Source organism: Humulus lupulus, chromosome 7 (assembly GCF_963169125.1).
Source record: "Humulus lupulus chromosome 7, drHumLupu1.1, whole genome shotgun sequence".
In the NCBI taxonomy this organism is placed as follows: Eukaryota; Viridiplantae; Streptophyta; class Magnoliopsida; order Rosales; family Cannabaceae; genus Humulus; species Humulus lupulus.
The window spans coordinates 77,101,022-77,121,327 of record NC_084799.1 but is presented as its reverse complement, the minus strand read 5'-3'; the positions used below and the strand labels follow the sequence as shown (position 1 = coordinate 77,121,327).

Below are 20,306 nucleotides of genomic sequence, written 5' to 3'. Positions count from 1 at the left end.
ATAAATGCAAATGGAGGTCGAGGGCTACAAAATTGGTTAATTCCAATATGTTCGAGGTTCGTAAATTTTTCGATGAACACACATGCTCATTGGATGTTCGACATAAAGATCACCGTCAGGCATCCCCATGACTTATTGGACATGTCATAAGGAGAAAAATTGAGGGTGATGATGTTAATTACAAGCCAAGGTCAATTGTAAAAGATATGAGTTTATCATATGGAGTTCATATGAGCTATGCTAAAGCTTGGAGGTGTCGAGAGCATGCATTGGCTTACATAAGAGGTACACCAGAATCATCATTTCATAAACTTCCCTCATTTCTATACATGATGGAGCGAAAAAATCCTGGAACTGTTACTCATTTGCAGATGGACAATGAAGGTAGGTTCAAATATTGCTTCATGGCCTTAGGTGTTTCTATAATGGGGTTTAAAACATATATTCGCCCAGTTATATGTGTAGATGGAACCTTCTTGACTACTCGGTGTGGAGGTACTTTGTTATGTGCCATGGGACAAGATGCTAACAAGCAAATATATCTAATTGCATTTTCAGTAGTTGACTCAGAGAATAATGACTCATGGTTGTATTTTCTACTAAGGTTGAAGGAAGCGATTGGTGAAGTGGAGAATCTAGTATTCGTGTCTGATAGACATACTAGTATAGCAAGTTCCTTTACTAAAAAATTTCCTGAGGCACACCACGGTGCTTGTATACATCATGTTAGCATGAATATCTATGCGAAGTTCAAAACTGACCATTGCCATGAAGAATTCATCCTTGCAGCGAAAGCTTATAGAAAGCGAGAGTTTTTACGCCATTTTGAGAAGATTAAATTCAAAGATCTTGCAATTGCTCAATACTTAGAGAATCAAGTGGGTTTTGAAAAGTGGGCTCGTTCTTTCTTTCCTGGTCATCGATATAATTTAATGACTACAGGTATTGCCGAAAGCTGGAACAATGTCATTGCTGAGGCACGTGGGTGGCCAATTACTTGTCTCATGGAATTTATGAGGCACACTTTACAAAAATGGTTTTTCGAGCGTCGAACTGCAGCATTAGCGGCTACAAGTCCTCTTGCCACAGAAGTGGAAGCTGATTTGTGAAAGTTAGCAGACAAGTCCACTACCTCGTTCTCTTTTCCGTCTAGTCAGTATGAAATAACAGTATTGGATGGTGATCTTGATGGAGATGTCGACCTGAGGAGGAAAACATGTAGTTGTAGAAGATTTGATTTGACAGGTCTTCCTTGTGAACACGCTCTAGCTGGTGCTCGAGATCGTGGCATTAGTCCATATAGTTTATGCTCCAGATTCTACACAGTTGAAGCGTGGTTGTCATCCTATGGTGGATCTGTATATACGTTGGGTAATGAAGAATCTTGGGTGATACCAAATGACATAGGAAGTATGATGATAGCTCCTCCTTTAGTGAAGCAGAAGGCTGGTCGTCCAAAGAAGAAACGACATTTATCAAAGGGTGAGAAGAATAGCAAACAACATAGATGTAGTAGATTTGGTGTCCTGGGCCACAATCGAGTGACGTGCACCACTGTTTGTCCCCCGCCGTCTAGACATGCTTAGTTTGTACTTTTATTGTTTTACTTTGTACTCTTCAATTGCGGAATTTGAATTTTTAGATTGGTTCAGTAATACGACTTTTTGTGTTAAAGTTTGTTGTTTCGGACACACCTAATTCATATTCACACTTAATTCACACCTAATTCACACATAGTTCACACATTATTCACACATATTTCACGCGCGGTTCACACATAATTGACACCTGGTTCACACCTAATTCACACATAATTCAATCCCGATTCACACATATTTCAATCTTGATTCACACTTAATTCACACCCAATTCACACATAACTTAATAAGATAAAAGTGACAAAGATTTATCCATTCCACTATTAAGATGAAATAAACGAAGTCATTCAATACCATTTAATGAGATGAAGTTGACATAGTTTCTTCATACATTCAAAAGTAAGACACATATATTTAAATAAAAGACAACTATGGTTGTAAGTTATGGTAAAACAAATCTACACAAGTCTTTTTTCTAAAGAAATCCATGTTGTCGTCATTTACTTCGGATAGCGGTTTTTTGGCTAGCAAGTACTCCAGATGTTTGATGACATATACCCCACAATCGCCACTGCAAAGGAAAGAAAGTTTTTTAATTATTGGAAGACCATAGTGATTATTTGCAATATAAATATGGTTAACAGAGTTATACCTAGTTTTGGTCTGTGGCACTTTTTCTGTGCCAAGTCTTGTGAACTCAAAACGCACTTTCTCTGCTTGTAGTTGGACATCTTTCCTATGGCTTAACAGCCCACTGGATTGAATTAGAAATGGTAGCATTTTTCCCCATCTGCTCATTTTATTCTCAAACTCCTTGTTGGAGACCACAGTGATATCAGAGTCATAAGCTTTTATAAGATAGCTTGTCAATGATATTCACACTTTCTTCACATACGGTTCACATATTATTTACACATGGTTCACGCATAGCTCACCCAAATTCACACCAACCTCACACATAATTCACACATAATTGACACCTGGTTCACACCTAATTCACACATAGTTCACACATAGTTCAATCCCGATTCACACATATTTCAATCCTGATTCACACTTAATTCACACCCAATTCACACATAACTTAATAAGATAAAAGTGACAAAGATTTATCCATTCCACATTTAAACAACTTTTACAACAAGAGTAAAAATATATATTTTCGGTAATACATTTGTGGGGTCATATAAAAATTTACTATTGAGGTACATTTTATGTACACTAGTTTAGAAACTCCTTTTCAGGATTTGACTTGGCTTCTTCTACCCAAATTAGGACTTCAAATGTTCTCAAAGATCTCTACAACAACCAAATCACACCAAAACCAAAATACCAAACACTGCAGCAATGACAAGTAAAGAAAACACAGGGGAGTTCAGAGCATAAAGGTCTCCTAAGTTCATTTTGCTAGTCTTGCCATCTCAATTCGCTATTCTCAAAGAGTTACAGAGCTTCTCTTCTCTCTTTTTCTCTATTCTCTACCTTTTTCACCAGCCATCTACCGTACAAGTTTTCCATAACTCAGCCAATCATTTGCATCAGAGGTGTAATGATTAAAACACATCAGAAAATGATTGCCAAACCAATTCTGCAGCCCCACGTGTACCAACTGCAAATTCTAGTTGTCACCTTAATTTTAAACCACCTTTTCTCCACTGTTGAGTTGTTTGCTTTGCCATAAATATATATCAGAACATGTGGTCTGAATATGATTATGATCCTCAACAATATTGCTCAAGACAATTTTTTGGACACTGTGAGATATTAACACATATTCTAAAGATTTTTCACTCACTGTTGCTTTCCCATTGGCTGCAATTGTGCAAGAAGATGAGCTTTACAGAGAAATTCATAGGCCAAATCTGCATTTGGACTAAAGAAATATGCAGAAGTTATTTCATCTCTAAAGAAAATGCAGAACCAAATGCAACTCTGGCCAGCATTGCCATAAGCTATGTCTTACTCTTGACCACTTAATACATATGGTAACTAATGTGAGATACATCCTTAAATAACAGTTATTATAACTAAAACAAGCCTAATCATAGTGCATACCCCACAACAACCAGAATATTATTTCCTCAAAAGTTCCCAAAATACAGTCCCATTCCTCATTCTATTCAACCCAAGAAACAGAAATTACCACTCTTTCGTCTATTATAGATAATCTTAATAGGTGTTTTATCATCTTCAATCCTAATCAATATTCTAGAGTAGTCTACTCCAATCTGCACACTAAACGAGCCATAAGGTTCATAAGACCAAATAAGAACTCTCTCTCTCTCTCTCTCTCTCTCTCTCTCTCTCTCTCTCTCTCTCTCTCTCTCTCTCTCTCTCTCTCTCTCTCTCTCTCTCTCTCTCTCTCTCTCTCTCTCTCTCTCTCTCTCTCAGTCCAAATTTTCAAAGATTCTCATAATAAGTACTTGCTTTATAGCCTTATAGGTCTATGGAAATACTTGCCCATTCAATATACATCTATGTTACAAACTTTTTCTTCGAATTTTTACAATATTTATCATGTTTGGCTGAAAAAAATCCCCCACATTTTAGTTAAAATACTACCTAAATAAGAAAATTCAGTAGTTTTGATTCCTTGATCTAAAAGACCAATAATTTTGCTGTCATAAGCTATTATAATATCTTTAAATTCAAATTTACTATTAGTCCATCTACATTTGATTGGACACTGATTGGTTGGTAGTTTGAGACATTATATTTTTAATACAAGCCAATCAGTCAATCTAATCTTCTCTTGCAAAAACTATATCAAATTTTACTTTTTCGTTTATCAAGTTATGCATCAGTCTGTAGATTTGTGGTGGAATTTCATATATAAGTTATGCATCATAAGGTTTCATGTAACCAGTACTTATTTCTTGGTTATATTAAAGAAATATATGTATATATATATTCATGATTTCAGTCGAGGCCATACCATAATACACATCACTTAGAAATTATTTCAACACTTCAAAATAAGACAGTACAATTTGATATTGACAGTATGTACAAGTTTCTCATCATACTCTTGCCTCACTACAAGGAAATAAGTCTAATAATGTCTTATTATAATCAAGAAAAGGTTCAAGAATCACTTTTAATAGGGTAAGTTAGTGTAGTTTCCTTTTATAATTCACACATTATTTACCATAAGTTCAGAACATGGTTCACACACCATTCATACCAAATTCACACATGGTTCACACATCATTCTCACATTGTTCACCAAAATTTCGGAACATGGTTCGCACATCATTCACACACTATTCACACCAAATTCACACACTATTCACACTAAAATCACACATGGTTCACACCAACTTCACTTCATACATGGTTCACACCACAATCACACATTGTTCACATTGAAATTACATATGGTTCACAACAACTTTACTTCACACATGGTTCACACTAAATTCACACCACAATCACACATGGTTCACACCAATTTCACACATTGTTCACACTGAAATTACATATGGTTCACAATAACTTCACTTCACACCAAATTCACACTAAATTCACTTCTTATTTCCCAATTAAAACATGCCTCAAGTAGTTAGAAATTTAACCAAAGTCCAAACCTTACATTCTTCTAACATGTTTCCAACCACAACCATCAAATCTCAAAGCATCAATATGACAAATTCAAAATAAACAAAGGAGTCATAATAACAACAAGGGATCCCAACAACAATACCTTGGGCTAGGGTATCGGGCTTGCAAGGGGAGTGTGGGGTCTTAGGTGTTGTAAACCTTGGGCTCCGGCGACGTGGGCTCGACGATATGGCTGCGAAGCATGGCAAGGCAGAAATGTGGGTGGGTTCGGGGTCGGGACCAAGCGGAGGGGATGGGTTCGTGGGGTCGGGACCAAGAGTGTACAAGGGGCTGGTGGCTGTGGAGATGATGACACAACTGGGAGGAGGGACGAGGTGGGTGCTGGCCGGAGTACCACCGCAGCTTCGACGGGAAGAAATCTGGGTTTGCGAGGGAGGGTTTTCAACGGACGGGAAGGGGGAAGAGTAAGAAACTGAAATAGAGTTTTATTTGTTTAACAAAGGGGTAATTTTGTCTTAAAGAGTCAAAAATGTGAAAAACTTTAACTAAGGGTTAGAGTTATAAATATATGGCTGAATAGGGTTAATTCATGGAGTTACCCTTTTATTATGAACTAACGATAAGTTTGTCATTTCTTACAATAAATAAATAAAGCCTGACAAAAATAAAATAAAATAAATAACACAAATATTTTAATAAAATAAATATGAGTAAATTGTGGAAAAAAATACTTAATATTTTTAAAATATTCCACTTTTATACTCAATTTTTTTTTGAGGTAAACATACTTAATGTCTTCAAAATTTTGTATTTTTATATCCAATTTTTTTTGCAGTAAATATACTTACTATTTTTAAAATATTTACTTTTATACATATTTTTTTATTGTTTTGATAAATAATAAGAAAGTTAAGGAAAAATATATATTTTTTATTATTTTTTTAAATTTTAAATTATTTTTTATTTCTTAATATTCCTCAAAATAAATATTTTAAATTTTAAATTAATAAATGTTTATTAAAGTTAAAAAAAATATTTTTCCATCAATTTAAAATATAATTTTTTTTTAAAAAGTGAAGAAAAAATATAAGTTTTATTTATTTTGATTAATTTAAAATCTTAATTTTTTTTATTATTTTGAGAAAGAATTCAAATATGAAAATAATTTAAATTTTAAATTATAATTAAAAATCTATATTTTTCTTATATTTTTTTTATTATTTCTCAAAATAATAAAAAAAATAGATATATAAGTGCAATATTTTAAAAATATTACTCTAAATAAATTTGAGAATAAAAGTATAATATTTTGAAGGATTTAAGTATATTTAGGGAGATATATAAGTACTATATTTTAAAAATATTAAGTATTTAGCCGAAAATACTCCATTATTCAATAAATAAATCAATGATACACAAATGTTATTGTCAGGGGCATATTTGGTATGGGTGGGAGTTGGCCAGTAGACTGGCGCGCTGCAACGTCTCTTCCAAGGTTTTTCGAAGGTAGCTAGCTCACAATCACTCATGACTCACCCACCACCAAACCAAACCAAACCCAATTTTCACACCGCTCACCTACACCTACCTCTTCTCTCTCTACCCTTTATTGGTTTGTGTCTAAATTCTTGTTTTTCTCACTCGAGAGAGTGAAAGAAAAAAAGAAAAAGCTTCACCATGGCTAGGAAGAAGATCAGAGAGTACGACTCCAAGAGACTCCTCAAGGAACACCTCAAGCGCCTTGCTGGTATCGACCTCCAGATCTGCTCTGCTCAGGTTTCAATTCCCGTTTATCCCTTTTTCTGTGTTGTATTGAAATTTGAATCCTTGTTTTCTATTTACCCTTCCCTAAATTGTATCGTTTTGGCCAATGAGTAGTGAGTTGTAGTTGAGTTGGTTCGAAATCGTGATTTAGAGGATCTTTTTCTTGATGGGTATTGTTTTAGGTGAATGAAGCAACGGACTTTACTGAGCTGACGAATCAGCAGCCATGGCTTTCGTCCACAAGGTTGGTTGTGAAACCAGATATGTTGTTTGGGAAGCGTGGGAAGAGTGGTTTGGTTGCTTTGAACTTGGATCTTGCTCAGGTTGCTGAGTTTGTTAAAGCACGTCTGGGAAAGGAGGTGATTATTTACTTGATTTATAATTTAGATTAAAATGCGTCTGTTGTACATGTTTGTTGTTTGTAATGGTTGACTAAATTTCAGGTTGAGATGGGTGGCTGCAAGGCACCAATAACAACTTTTATTGTTGAGCCATTTGTTCCCCACAGTCAAGAGTATTACGTTTCAATAGTTTCTGACAGACTTGGCTCCACCATTAGCTTTTCAGAATGTGGGGGTATTGAGATTGAAGAGAACTGGGATAAGGTATGGTAATATGACAATGCCTCTGCTGTTTTCATTATGTGGTTTTTTTTGGATTGAATTGTATTTCCTTGATTAAATCTTCTCTTACCACTTATGGAATGTATTTGACTGAATTATGCCATTTTTTTTAACTGTTGTGAAATGCTTCAGGTTAAGACTATATTCCTTCCCACTGAAAAATCATTGACGCTGGATTCATGCGCTCCATTGATAGCTACACTTCCTTTGGAGGTAAGTTTAAACGTAGTTTGGATTATTGTGAGGTGATAACTGTTTTATATTATTCTCTTGTGGAAATCAGAGTGTGCCATCTTAAATTCTTAATAGATCCTCCAGAAATAAAGAAAAAGTAATGTTTGCCATCTTGATAGGTTTAAACGTAGTTGACGATGGATGCTAGTTCTGAGGATATGTACTGTTTGGCATTTTCTCAACTAATCTATCCTAATTGTGGGCAACCCCTAGCTAGAGACATAGTCACCAAGGTTATCTACTGTTTGGCATTTTCATAACTAATGTATCCTATTTTTGACAACCCCTAGCTAAAGACTTAGTCACCAAGGTTATCTACTGTTTGGCATTTTCTCAACTAATGTACCCTAATAGTTGACAACCCCTAGCTAAATACATAGTCACCAAGGTTTGTGTTAAGCATATGAGAACAATAGCGACTTAAGCAAAAAATACCTAAGTAGTTTGAACATTTGATACTGACTTCCTGTGTCTAACAATTACTTCTGAGGCGACAAATAAAACTTCTACAATGATTATGAGTCCAACATAACATGGCCAGATTGTTTGTTTCTTACTTTCTAAAAGAATTAGTAAAACACTTTAAGCCCTTATTTGATAATGTCGTTATTCTGTTCCTTCATGTTTTGTACCTTAAGAAAATATTGAATAGGGTGAAAGAATATATAGTTGTGATAATTGGTGTTTTCTAAGTATTCTGAGGTTATGTTACCATCATACCTTCCATTGTGTTGCTGTAATATGTCCTGATTATACTAGCATTAACAGGTGCGAGGGAAAATTGGTGACTTCTTAATGGGTGTCTTTGCTGTATTTCAAGGTATAAATTGTATATTAACGGGTAGTACGTTAATTTACAACTTCACGAGGACATTATCATTTTGCTGAAATGTTTTGTGCTTCATAAATTTGAAGCAATGAATATTTTTTGGGGGTAGAAAAATATGAATTTATGCAATTATTTCATTAAAAAAGTGAGAGGATAGTATAGTAGCATAAAAAATATGAATTTATGCAATTATTTCATTAAAACCTCAAGTATTATCTAATTGGCCGTGCTTTATGGTGGGTTTTTTTTTTCTTTTTTCCTCTTAACTGAAAACATTTAAATTCTGGGTTCTGACTCATCAATTCTATTTCAATAGATCTGGACTTTAGTTTTCTGGAAATGAATCCTTTTACACTGGTCAACCGAGAGCCATATCCACTGGATATGAGGGGGGAAGTGGATGACACTGCTGCTTTCAAGAACTTTCAAAAGTATTTTCAAGTACTTCATGCTTAAATGGTTTATGAACTTTTCAGTTCGCATCTAGTGTCTACTCTCTAGAGTGTAACTTATCCGTTTTATTCATTTCCAGGTGGGGAAACATTGAATTTCCCCTTCCTTTTGGAAGAGTTCTGAGCCCTACAGAAAGCTTTATTCATACATTGGATGAAAAAGTAATTTTACATTCAATTTATGTTATGTAGTATTTTAAAGTTTAGAAAAGTAGAATCATATGGATATTGAAGTTTACACAGTGGTGATCAGATTTACTCATCATGTTCTCAAGTAAATGTTGCAGACAAGTGCATCTTTGAAATTCACTGTTTTGAATCCAAAAGGACGCATCTGGACAATGGTTGCTGGAGGAGGTGCTAGTGTTATATATGCTGATACTGTAAGTCGTCCAACTTATTGTTTCCTTATCTCTGTGTAAGTTTGTAATGCTATAGTCTTCCATATATTCTGGAAGTTTTTACGCCTGCTAATACCATTTTATCATTGAATTCCAATGTGATTTACAGGTTGGAGATTTGGGCTATGCATCTGAGCTTGGTAATTATGCAGAATATAGTGGAGCTCCAAACGAGGAAGAAGTCTTACAATATGCTCGAGTTGTTATTGATGTAATGAAATTTAGTGTTTTACTCAATTTAAGCATCTTGTTTTAAGATTTTCATTGAAGTGTTGCCATTTTCAATGATACTTTACTTTTTATCATGCTGCAGTGTGCCACTGCAGACGCTGATGGTCGTAAGAGAGCCCTTTTAATTGGAGGGGGCATTGCTAATTTCACTGATGTGGCTGCTACTTTTAATGGGATTATTCGTGCTTTAAGGGAGAAGGTGTGTTAATATTTTTTTTCTGTTTTCTACATTTTTGGTTCTCTTTCTCCCTGTCTTTCCCCTTGATGTGTGTGTTTATCATTTTCATTTTCTTTTAGGAATCCAAGCTGAAGGCAGCAAGAATGCACATCTATGTACGAAGAGGTGGTCCTAATTATCAGACTGGTTTGGCAAAGATGCGAACTTTGGGAGAAGAACTTGGAGTACCCCTTGAGGTATGAGATGACAATACCTACAATACATACATATGCAGAAATACATTGCTAAGACAGCTTAAAACTCAACCATAATCCTCAACTTTGTAGAGTTAATAAAATTTTAAACTGATCTAAATGTAGAAAGATTGCATTCCATTTTCAAATTTCCTGCTCTTCTGAAGATTGCAACGAGGAAGCTCCTCTATTAATGTGCTTTGGCATGGCTTCTTTAAGCGGTCGTCATTCTGTTTTTTTTTTTTGTGTTTGCAGGTTTATGGACCGGAAGCCACAATGACTGGTATCTGCAAGCAGGCAATAGATTGCATTATGTCCACAGCATAAAATCCAAACATTGATCTCTGAATTTGTTGATGTGTGCCGACATAATGTAGAAAAAGATGTTTACCAAAAACAATTTGCCCAAGGCTTCTTTGAACTGTGAATTGTTTACTTGTTTCTTTTTGCTGAAATAATAAGAAACTATAAAAGAAAAAACTTAAACAAAACATGTTTCTTTGTGTTCATCCAGTAAAAGGAAACAAATGGCAACTTTTTTTTTTGGGTTTCATGAACACCGAAATTCTATTTTTTTTTACTTGGTAAATTAGCACATTTCAAGACAAAAAAAAGGTACAAAAATATTCATTGAACAGAATTTAAGTCGGGCTTTATTTTTCAAAACTATCAAAATATCCTTATTTTAGTGACATAATATATCTTATATTAGAAAAATCAAAATTTAATATTAATTTAATTAATCCATTAATAATTTTGTTTCCCTTTTCTCTCTTAGGTTTTTAATTAATTAAAGTAATAATAAATTTTGAAAGTTTCTAAATTTTTTTTTGAAAAAAAGTTAGTGTCATCAATTTGTTGATTTTCTAGAATTTTTTTAAGACAAATAACCCTCTTGCCCCCACTTTTGCAAGAAGTTCTAATTTGTCCTATTTTTTTTCTAAAACTAAATTTACCACTAATTATATAAATAGGGTAAAAATAAACAATTATTTATTGCTTTATAATTTTTTTTAGTAATACACATATGAAATTGAAATGAACATAAAAAAAGGGGAAAATTATGGCATAAATACATATATAGTTAGTTTTGTTACACTTAAATGTCTGTAAAATTACTGAATTCTAATTTATGAATTATTAAAATATTAATTAAAACAAGAACAATTAAAAATTCATCTTAAAAAAAATTAAGAATTTAATATTTTGTTTAAGGTTTTAAATGAATTTAAAAAAAAAAGATGAATTAAAACAAACACTAAGATAAATTTTTAAAAAATAATAATTTAAAAATTCATCTTTAAATTCATAGTATTTTAAGATGAATTTTTAATTGTTTTTGTTTTAATTAACATTTCAATAATTTGTTAATTAAATTTTAGTAATTTTTTAGGTAAATAAATTATTTTTATTTAATTTTTGCCAACACAATTTTACTTTAGCATTAAAGTATAACAAAACGAACTACATAAGTATTTATGCCGCAAATATTCCAAATGCAAATTTTGTCGTCAATTGGGTGATGCTTGTTAGGTTAGTTTTATAGTGTTTTGGAGAGCAAATTTAGGGAGTCTATATTCCTTTTTAGGCGTGTTTGTGCAATATGACGCTTATGTTTGCTAATATTTTCAAGATCATATGCGGAATAAAGAAATGGGCTAAAACATGGAAATATCTTGGGATTATGAGCATAAAATGCCTAATTTGGAGAAGCAGAGGTTAAGAGATTTTTGTCGGGTTGATTTTGGCCTTCAACGAGGTTCTCGGGATGGAAAAGGCGAATTTCGAAGAAAAATTGATTTTGAGTCGTGACGTTGTGTCATAAGGGCCGCGACATTATGGAAGACAGAGAAGGGAAAATAAGGGTTGAGTGAGGGCCGCGACGTTGGACTATTGAGCACGACGCTATTGTTTGGGCATTTTGAGCCGCAGTGCCATCAATTTAGAGCTGTGGCGCCTATCGAGGCAGAGACGAGTTAAATTTTGGGCTATCGAAGACAGGCCACGATGCTTGATTCCTGATCGTACAAAAATGACATTTTTAGCAAGGGCAACATTGGTATTTCACATACAACACGTAGGGAAACTATAAAAGCACCACGATGTCGAATTTTGAAGGGGAGAACGACTCAAAGAAACACTCAAAAGAGGCTAGGAGTTGAAGATTCAAGCAATTCTTCCTGTTTTTCTTCTCTTAATTTATGCTATAATGATGTTTACATTTAGTTTTATGGATTCTAGAGTCATGTTTATGAACTAATTTTAATCTTAGGGTTTTTAATTGAATCTCTTGAAACTTTACTATGATTTAATGCACAATTTATATTTCATTCTTCTTCTTTAAGATCCTTTCGATTTGTGTTTGTTATATGTGATTGATTGATAATACATATGAGTTTGATTCAAAATATGAAAAAGTGAGAATTAAACATGCTATAATTGATTGGACATAGATTCTAATATTGAACGAGAGTATCAATATAATTTATGTAGTTTCTTGAGTTTTTGATCTTAATGTTTCCTATATGTCAGTTTATTATAGAAATATAGAAAATGCATATTAATGTCAAATTTTATATATCTTAATCTGAATATAAAATGCTTTTGACTTGATATTTTAATAAGAAGAGTTATTGTGAAATCTTGTATTAATGAAATTATAAAGTGGATAGAAGAGGGTATTAAATTCCCTAATTTGTTATTTATTGAATAAATTCTCTTTTGTCTCTATTATTTCAGTGTTAAACTTTTGTTGCTTTTGTTGATGTTTATGTTCTTTTAAGTTCTAAAAAAAATCAACAGCTTGTTAACCAAATAGAGATTAGAAATTAATTATTGGTAACTGATCATTCAATCTTCGTAGGAAAATAATTAGATTTATTGAATATTACCACATTGCGATTACATATATTTGCGTAGCATAAATTTTGCAACAAGTTTTGGCCTCGTTGTATGGGACTGAAAAGTTGTCAATATCAAAATATTTAATTTTATTTCTAATTTGGTTTGTTTCTTAATCAATTTTCTAATTTGTTTTGTGTACATTTTGTGATCTCTATTTTTGGTAGCCTTGTTATATGCGCAATAGAAAGGGAGCTGACAGTTTAGTTCCTATAAATATTGACATAGAGAGAACTTGCAAGAAAAATCGCTGAAAAAAAAGGCCAGAGATCAGTATGGGTGATTATGGAGACAATGTTGCTGCCGCTCAGGGCAAAGATGCACACACACTCAGAGATTACGTACTTCCTACTGTCACAGGAGTACAAACGTGCATCACACCGCTGCATGTTATCGCCAACGATTTTGAAATTAAGCCAGCGATTCTCCAAATGGTTCAGTCCACAGTGCAGTTTGGTGGACTCCTCACTGAAGATCCTAATATGCATTTAGCTAATTTTCTGGAGCTATGTGCTACTTTTAAATATAATGGGGTGAGTGACGACGCTATTCGGCTGAAGTTATTCCCATTTTCGTTGTGGGATAGATCCAAGAGTTGGTTGAACTCCCTACAATCCATTTCTATCAATACATGGGAGGAGCTAGCTCAGAAGTTCCTTACTAAATTCTTCCCTCCAGCCAAAGCTTCAAGGTTGAGAGGTGGGATCAATAACTTCTACCAGAATGATGGAGAATCATTGTATGATGCATGGGAGAGGTTTAAGGAACTATTGAGACAGTGTCCTCATCACGGTATAGAGAAGTGGATGATGGTCCACAATTTTTACAATGGATTGTGTGGTACTACGCGCGACAATAATAGATGATGCTGCGGGAGGAGCTTTCATGAGTAAAAGCACTACCAAAGTGTATGAGTTGTTGGAGGAAATGACCATGACCAATTGTCAATGGTCTATTGAAAGGTTACTGGAGTACAAAAATTGGATGCTATTACTACGTTGACTGCTCAAGTTGCCACATTGACTAAGCAATTGTAGCAATATACTATGTCAGCCAACACCATTCAAATTCAAACAGGGTGTGACATTTGTGGGGGTCCTCACCCTTTTGATCAGTGTACAGGAGCAAACCCTAATAATAATATTCCCATGTATCAAGCTTAAGTTTAGGCAATTGAGAATTTTCAGAGGCCTTACAACAACCCATTCTCCAACTCATTTAATCCTGGTTGGAGAAAGCACCCTAATTTCTCTTAGAGAAATAATCAAAGCCAACAACTGCAGTTTCAAGCCCAGTTTCAACAACCTATGGTTCAACAACCTATGCCTCAAGCTTCATCTTCTCGGCAACATAGGTCATCAGCTCCTCCAGAACAGCCTAGTGAACTACAAGATGCCTTATTGACTCTAACTAACGCACAAGCTTAGTTCATGACAGAGACAAGATCTTCTATCAAGAATTTAGAGACACAAGTGGGTCAGTTGGCGAATATGTTGAATACTAGGCCTCAAGGGAATTTTTCTTAGTAATACAGTGGTTAATCCAAAGGAGCAATGTCATGCAGTTATTTTGAGGAGTGGAAAATAGTATGAGCAGTCTGAACAAAAGGAGGAAGCAGAGAAAAAGAAAGAAGTGGGAGAGAAGTCTAATTCAGTTGAGCATGAGGTTACTAAAGACCTTTATTCCAAAAAAAGAGTCTCCACCAATGACTGTTGATCATCACATCAGGATTCCTTATCCTTAGAGGCTTCAGAAAAAATTCTCTTGATAAACAATTTTCCAAGTTTCTAGAGGTATTTAAGAAGTTACACATCAATATTCCCTTTCCTGAAGCTTTAGAACAAATGCCCAGTTATGTAAAATTCATGAAAGATATCTTATCAAAGAAAAGGAAGATGAAGGATTATGAAACCGTGGCTTTAACTGAGGAATGCAGCGCCAAATTGCAAAGGAAGCTTCCCCAAAAGGTTAGAGATTCGGGGACCTTTACAGTACCATGCACAATAGGGAATTTTGAGTGCAAGCATGCCTTGTGTGACTTGAGGGTGAGTATAAATCCGATGCCCTTATCTGTTTTTCGTCAACATGGTTTGAGGGAAGTGAGACCTACAACAATCACTCTTCAGTTAGCAGATCTATCAGTGAAGCATCCAAGGCGTATCATTGAAGATGAGTTTAGTGCATGTCGATAAGTTTATTTTTTCCAGCAGACTTCATTGTTTTAGATATGGAGGAGGATACTAATGTCCCAATTGTTGGTATTAAATATGAGAATCAGAATACGTAGCTGAATGAGATCTTTTAAAAATTATTAATACTAGCCAGAATCATAGATATATAGATATATTAAATCACATACAAATAGATAAAAGATTACCTCTTGAAGCGTAACAAGGGTCCTTGAATCTTTTTTTATAAATCAATGATCTTCCTATCCTTATTTTAAAAGCTTTCAAACACACAAGGATGAGTGTGGGCACATAGGATTCAAATGTTGATTTAAAACTCTCTAGATGTACTCAAGACATGAGTTTTGGAGAGGATTGAGAAGAGAGGGGCTATAGAAATTTCTAGAATTTCAGGTTTAGGAAATTCTATCGTTTCTTTTTTGAGAGAGTTTGAGAGTCAAAACAACTTAATAAATCTTAAAATTGAAAGTATTGTTTCTTTCAGGTTTATAAAGATAATTAACTAATTTAATTAATCTTTATTTTATTTAAAATAAAACTGACCAGTTACAACTTATTTAGTTATTTAATTTTAAATCATATTTAAAAAGAATAATTAAATAAACAAATTATTTGAAATTCAAAATTCAAATCCCAGGGATAGAAAATATCTCTGTGTGGTGCCACTCACTGTACAATACAGTGAGTGGCGTGAGCCACATTACGGATTTCCCTAATTTTCTCATTTGTTTATTTAAGACAATATATTTATCCCAAAATAAATATCAGTTAATTCAAAATTAACTTTATCTTAAAATATCAGTTTTATATAAATAGATAAATCTCTTATAATAAGATAATTATTAATGTCTCTCTATATTAATCCAATCGTGATTAATATTTATTTTAACATATAGTTTTTCAAAATAAAAACTATACAGTTAAATAATTAATTAATTCACAATTAATCAGTTGCCCATAATTATCACATAATTATTTCCTTGCCTCAGAAAATTAATTCATTTGCAATAAGGTCATTCTTTCTACAAATCTTAATTATGACATCGTTACCCTTGACAGTGTAGGACAGATGTGACCTGGGGACCATGTACATATAATATGAAGCTCCAATAAACCAGATTATTAATTAAATGGTTTATACCTTTCTGGACCCTGTGTTTTGTCCCATTACCTGTTTGGACTTTGTGTTTTGACAAATTACTTTTCGGACCCTATGTTTTGTAAAATTGTTAAAATAGAACCCTAAACTCAATTTTGATGAAGAAAAAATTGAATATAACAATACAGTTTTTAAGCAGAATGATTTTATTTTTGTTCTAAATTGTTAGTTTGGTAAATTATTTGTGATTTTAGTTGAGAAAACATTGACCAAAATCAGGTTTAGGGTTCTATTTTAATCATTTTACAAAACATAGGGTCCAAAAAGTAATTTGTCAAAACATAGGGTCTAAACAGGTACTGAGACAAAATACAAGGTCCAAAAAGGTATAAACCCTTAATTAAACTATTTAATCTAATAATATTATTTATTAATTCTAAGATTACTCCACTATAAATATGGAATTGCACTCTAAGTATTTATAGAATTATATTTACAGAGATTTCTTTGTAGTCTGTTGATATAATCAATAAATGTAGTTCTGTCCTCCAATTATTGGTTCGTTAATTAGAGCTGGTCAAAATTATCGTTTTACCCTTCTATTTCCCTAAAATTTAGCATGAGGATATGGCATAGACATAAGGCATGTGAAAGGCACATGAAAAGTCATTTATGGAAGACTGGTCGACCCACGACCAGACAGGAGAAGGAAACATGTTATTAGACACATGCAGGAGTTATGCAGAGCAGTAGGAAAAAAAGTTGTTCAAAAGACATGTGACCAGAGCTGCTCAATGGAACACAGTTAAAACTCAAAGTTAGTTAAATATATAGATATTTGTGGGATATCTGTTATTTCAAATGTAAAGTGTATTATTTACATATTATTTTATTATTACTTATTGCACAAGTTACACAAGGCTCATGGCCCATCTTTGTACATCCTTGAGTCTATAGATAGAGACCCAAGGATTCATTATTCCTTATGCTGTAATTCTTTGTTTTTAGAGAGTTCATAAGATTCGAGTGATGTTATACACGTTCTTGTATCCTTCTTCCTAACTTGTGAAACTTGGTGGACTCTAGTCTGTTGATCGCAGGTTTTGGGGGATTTACATAAAGAAGAGTACTAAGCGGACGTTGGTCATTACCGACTATCGGGACCGAACCACTATAAATCTGTGTGTCGTTTATTATTCGCTAATTATTTTTTAATTTCAATTCTTATTTCATATCGTTTATTTGACTCAGTGTCATTGGCCAATTCGTGGGTCAACGCCTTCTAATTACCTCTTGTTCCTAAAGAACCATTAATTCACCAGCGAATAATTAATCTATAATCAAATTATATATTTGAGCTCAATAACTATTTAGTTCTAGAATCAACCCTTAAGGGAATCAATATTCGACTCGTTAGGAAAGTATGGATTCCATTATTGTAAATCATGTTCTTAGCAACAATTCATGATATTGAATCTCCAAAACAAAATTCATTAGCCTCATTATACTAAGAAACATTAACGAGTGAATCAAAAGATCCAATAAGCACAAACAAGAGTTCATGACTACTCAGAATTTAGAGTGATCTACAAATCTATTATGATAATAATTAAATCTTTAAGGAAAACAGTAAGTTTATAAAGATAGTTAATTCATATCGGTCTTGTCATATATAATCTATATTATATACCTTTACCTTTACCAATACGTCTATCCACATTAGTAATCTGAATCTAAACTACTTGCATCTCGTATGCTTAGAAAACAATACTAGTAACCATTCATTAAAGATTCCTTACTTTAATATGTTACTGACTATTTTATTCATTGTGTATGATCTTAATTCTCTCATATTAATAAAAGATCATATCCTCATAAATGAATATGGAATTTTCTTGATATTCATATAAATTATTAAAATAATAATTATAACATTCAAATATAATAAAATTGTACTTTTATTTAAATCAATAAAATGTATTTACATGCTTTTAGGGCATAAATCCTAACACCAATTATCCTTTGAAGACCATTCTTGGCCACGCGTTAAGCACTCATTGATGTACAGAAAGAAGAGTTGAGACTTCAAGTTCAAGGAGATGAAGTGGTCTTTAATGTGTTCAAGGAAATGTCTTATCCCATAGCGAGTGACAGTTGCTTTAACATTAATGTGATTGAGGGAGAAGTTTCTGGAAAAAGTGTGAGTAATGATCCTCTTGAGTTAGCTTTGACATAGGTTGATGCAGATGATGAAGATGATAGTGAGGTCATGGAGTATGTCAAATGGGTAAATTCTTATGGGCCGTTTTACAAAAAAAAAATTGAAGAGTTGGAACAAGGGCTTGAAAGACCATTGCCTTCTATTGAAAAGCCACCGGTGTTAGAATTGAAGCCCCTACTAGACCACCTCTGTTATGCTTACTTGAGTGAGAAAGAGACATTACCAGTCATTGTGTCCTTTTCTCTGTCTGAAGTGGAGGTGGAAAAACTATTGAGAGTGCTTTGGGCCCACAAGTTAGCTATTGGGTGGACATTGGAAGACATTAGAGGAATGAGCCCATCAACAGTAATGCATAGAATCTTTATGGAAGATGAGAGCAAGCCATCCATTGAAGCCCAGAGAAGACTTAGTCCAACTATAAAAGAGGTGGTAAGGAAGGAAATTCTCAAATGGTTAGATACCGGTGTGATCTATCTGATTTCTGACAGTACTTGGGTGATTCTAGTACAAGTGGTACCAAAAAAAGGTGGAATGATTGTGGTGACTAATGAGAATAAGGAGATCATTTTAACTCGTATTGTGACGAGGTAGAGAATTTGTGTAGACTACCATAAGCTAAATAAGGCGACAAGGAAAAATCATTTTCCTTTGCCTTTTATAGATCAAATGTTGGACAGATTGGCGGTCCATAGTTATTATTGTTTTTTGGATGTTTACTCAGGGTACCACCAAATAGCTATTGCATCGGAGGACCAGGAAAAGACAACTTTTACATGTCCATATGGCACTTGTGCTTTTCGGATAATGCCATTTGGGCTTTGCAATGCTCCAGTTACATTCCAACAGTGTATGGTGGCAATATTTTCTGATATGGTGGAGAGAAGCATTGAAATCTTTATGGATGACTTCTCGGTTTTTGGGTCTTCTTTTGATGAGTGTTTGAAACACTTGGAATCAGTTTTGCAGCGGTGTGAAGAGTCTAATCTGGTTTTGAATTGGGAAAAGTGCCACTTCATGGTAAGCGAGGGAATTTTTCTTGGGCACAAGATTTCTAGTAAAGGTATTGTTAGGTTCATTTTAGGTTTGTTTTAGAGATTGTTTTATGTTATATTTTTAGTTATTTAGGATTGTTTAGCGCAGATTTATGATTGTTTTCTTCTTGTTTCAGGCTTTAATGGTCAAGTACATAATATGGAGTGAAATGAGAAGAAACATGTTAAATATGATAAATAAGATGGATTTCGTGTTGATTGTGGAGTTTCAAGACATTATGTGTGGAAAATACTACATTGAAGATGCTCAACACATGTTGTTTATGCTCTATAACACAAGTCTGAGACTTCAAGCCGCATTTGGACCATGGTTTATTCACTTTCTGGAAATACTTATAGAAATATAAGTTGTAGATATTTCTCTTTGCTTTCCATATCTTTTTTAATCATTCAATTCGGAGTTATATCGAAGGAGTTATGATAAAAATACGATGAGCTGACGCTGCAGGCTGTTCGAAACGAGTTTCGTTCTATTCTGACTTTAGCGCTACAACGCTAGTGCACCAGATTTTGAGGCATTTTGCCACTGTTAATAGCGCTACGCTCCAGAAGTAGCGCTACAGCGCTAGTGACGCAATTTTCACATTTATGACCACTTTTTGAATGGCAATTTGGTCTTTTCACTTGGAACTTTGGAGGGTTACTTAAGAAACATAATGTTGCGACTTTAGCAGTTTTTTAGACGGGGGAGATTGACAAAAACCCTAGATTAAGCAAGGAGGCTAGAGAAGAAACAACAA

At 33.8% G+C, this 20,306-nt stretch overlaps 2 protein-coding genes and 1 non-coding gene across 3 annotated transcripts; 2 read left to right on the top strand and 1 right to left on the bottom strand.

Moving 5' to 3' along the window:
- Positions 1-206: 206 nt before the first annotated feature.
- On the top strand, positions 207-1,586 carry LOC133791873 (uncharacterized). The gene is made up of 2 exons (XM_062229780.1): positions 207-1,105; positions 1,154-1,586. Exons 1-2 carry the CDS (start codon positions 207-209, stop codon positions 1,584-1,586), a joined length of 1,332 nt encoding a protein of 443 aa, XP_062085764.1.
- A 5,043-nt stretch (positions 1,587-6,629) lies between these two features.
- LOC133788331 (ATP-citrate synthase alpha chain protein 2) lies at positions 6,630-10,597 on the top strand. The gene is made up of 12 exons (XM_062225775.1): positions 6,630-6,935; positions 7,106-7,282; positions 7,367-7,528; positions 7,679-7,759; positions 8,549-8,600; positions 8,926-9,040; positions 9,142-9,223; positions 9,349-9,444; positions 9,572-9,673; positions 9,776-9,892; positions 9,991-10,107; positions 10,360-10,597. The coding sequence occupies exons 1-12, from the start codon at positions 6,837-6,839 to the stop codon at positions 10,429-10,431; spliced, it is 1,272 nt and encodes a 423-aa protein (XP_062081759.1). The 5' UTR covers positions 6,630-6,836; the 3' UTR covers positions 10,432-10,597.
- Positions 10,598-13,694: 3,097 nt separating this feature from the next.
- LOC133793049 (small nucleolar RNA R71) lies at positions 13,695-13,801 on the bottom strand. Its single transcript, XR_009874512.1, has one exon. It is a non-coding gene; the product is annotated as a small nucleolar RNA R71 (small nucleolar RNA).
- Positions 13,802-20,306: the final 6,505 nt, after the last annotated feature.

Excerpts from the sequence above, each read along its gene's own strand:
- LOC133791873 (XM_062229780.1), top strand. The coding sequence starts at position 207 with ATGAGTTTATCATATGGAGTTCATATGAGCTATGCTAAAGCTTGGAGG. Across the intron at positions 1,106-1,153 it reads ACAGAAGTGGAAGCTGATTT|TCAGTATGAAATAACAGTAT; the intron begins GTGAAAGTTAGC and ends TTTTCCGTCTAG.
- LOC133788331 (XM_062225775.1), top strand. The coding sequence starts at position 6,837 with ATGGCTAGGAAGAAGATCAGAGAGTACGACTCCAAGAGACTCCTCAAG. Across the intron at positions 7,529-7,678 it reads TTGAAGAGAACTGGGATAAG|GTTAAGACTATATTCCTTCC; the intron begins GTATGGTAATAT and ends GAAATGCTTCAG. Across the intron at positions 7,760-8,548 it reads TAGCTACACTTCCTTTGGAG|GTGCGAGGGAAAATTGGTGA; the intron begins GTAAGTTTAAAC and ends TAGCATTAACAG.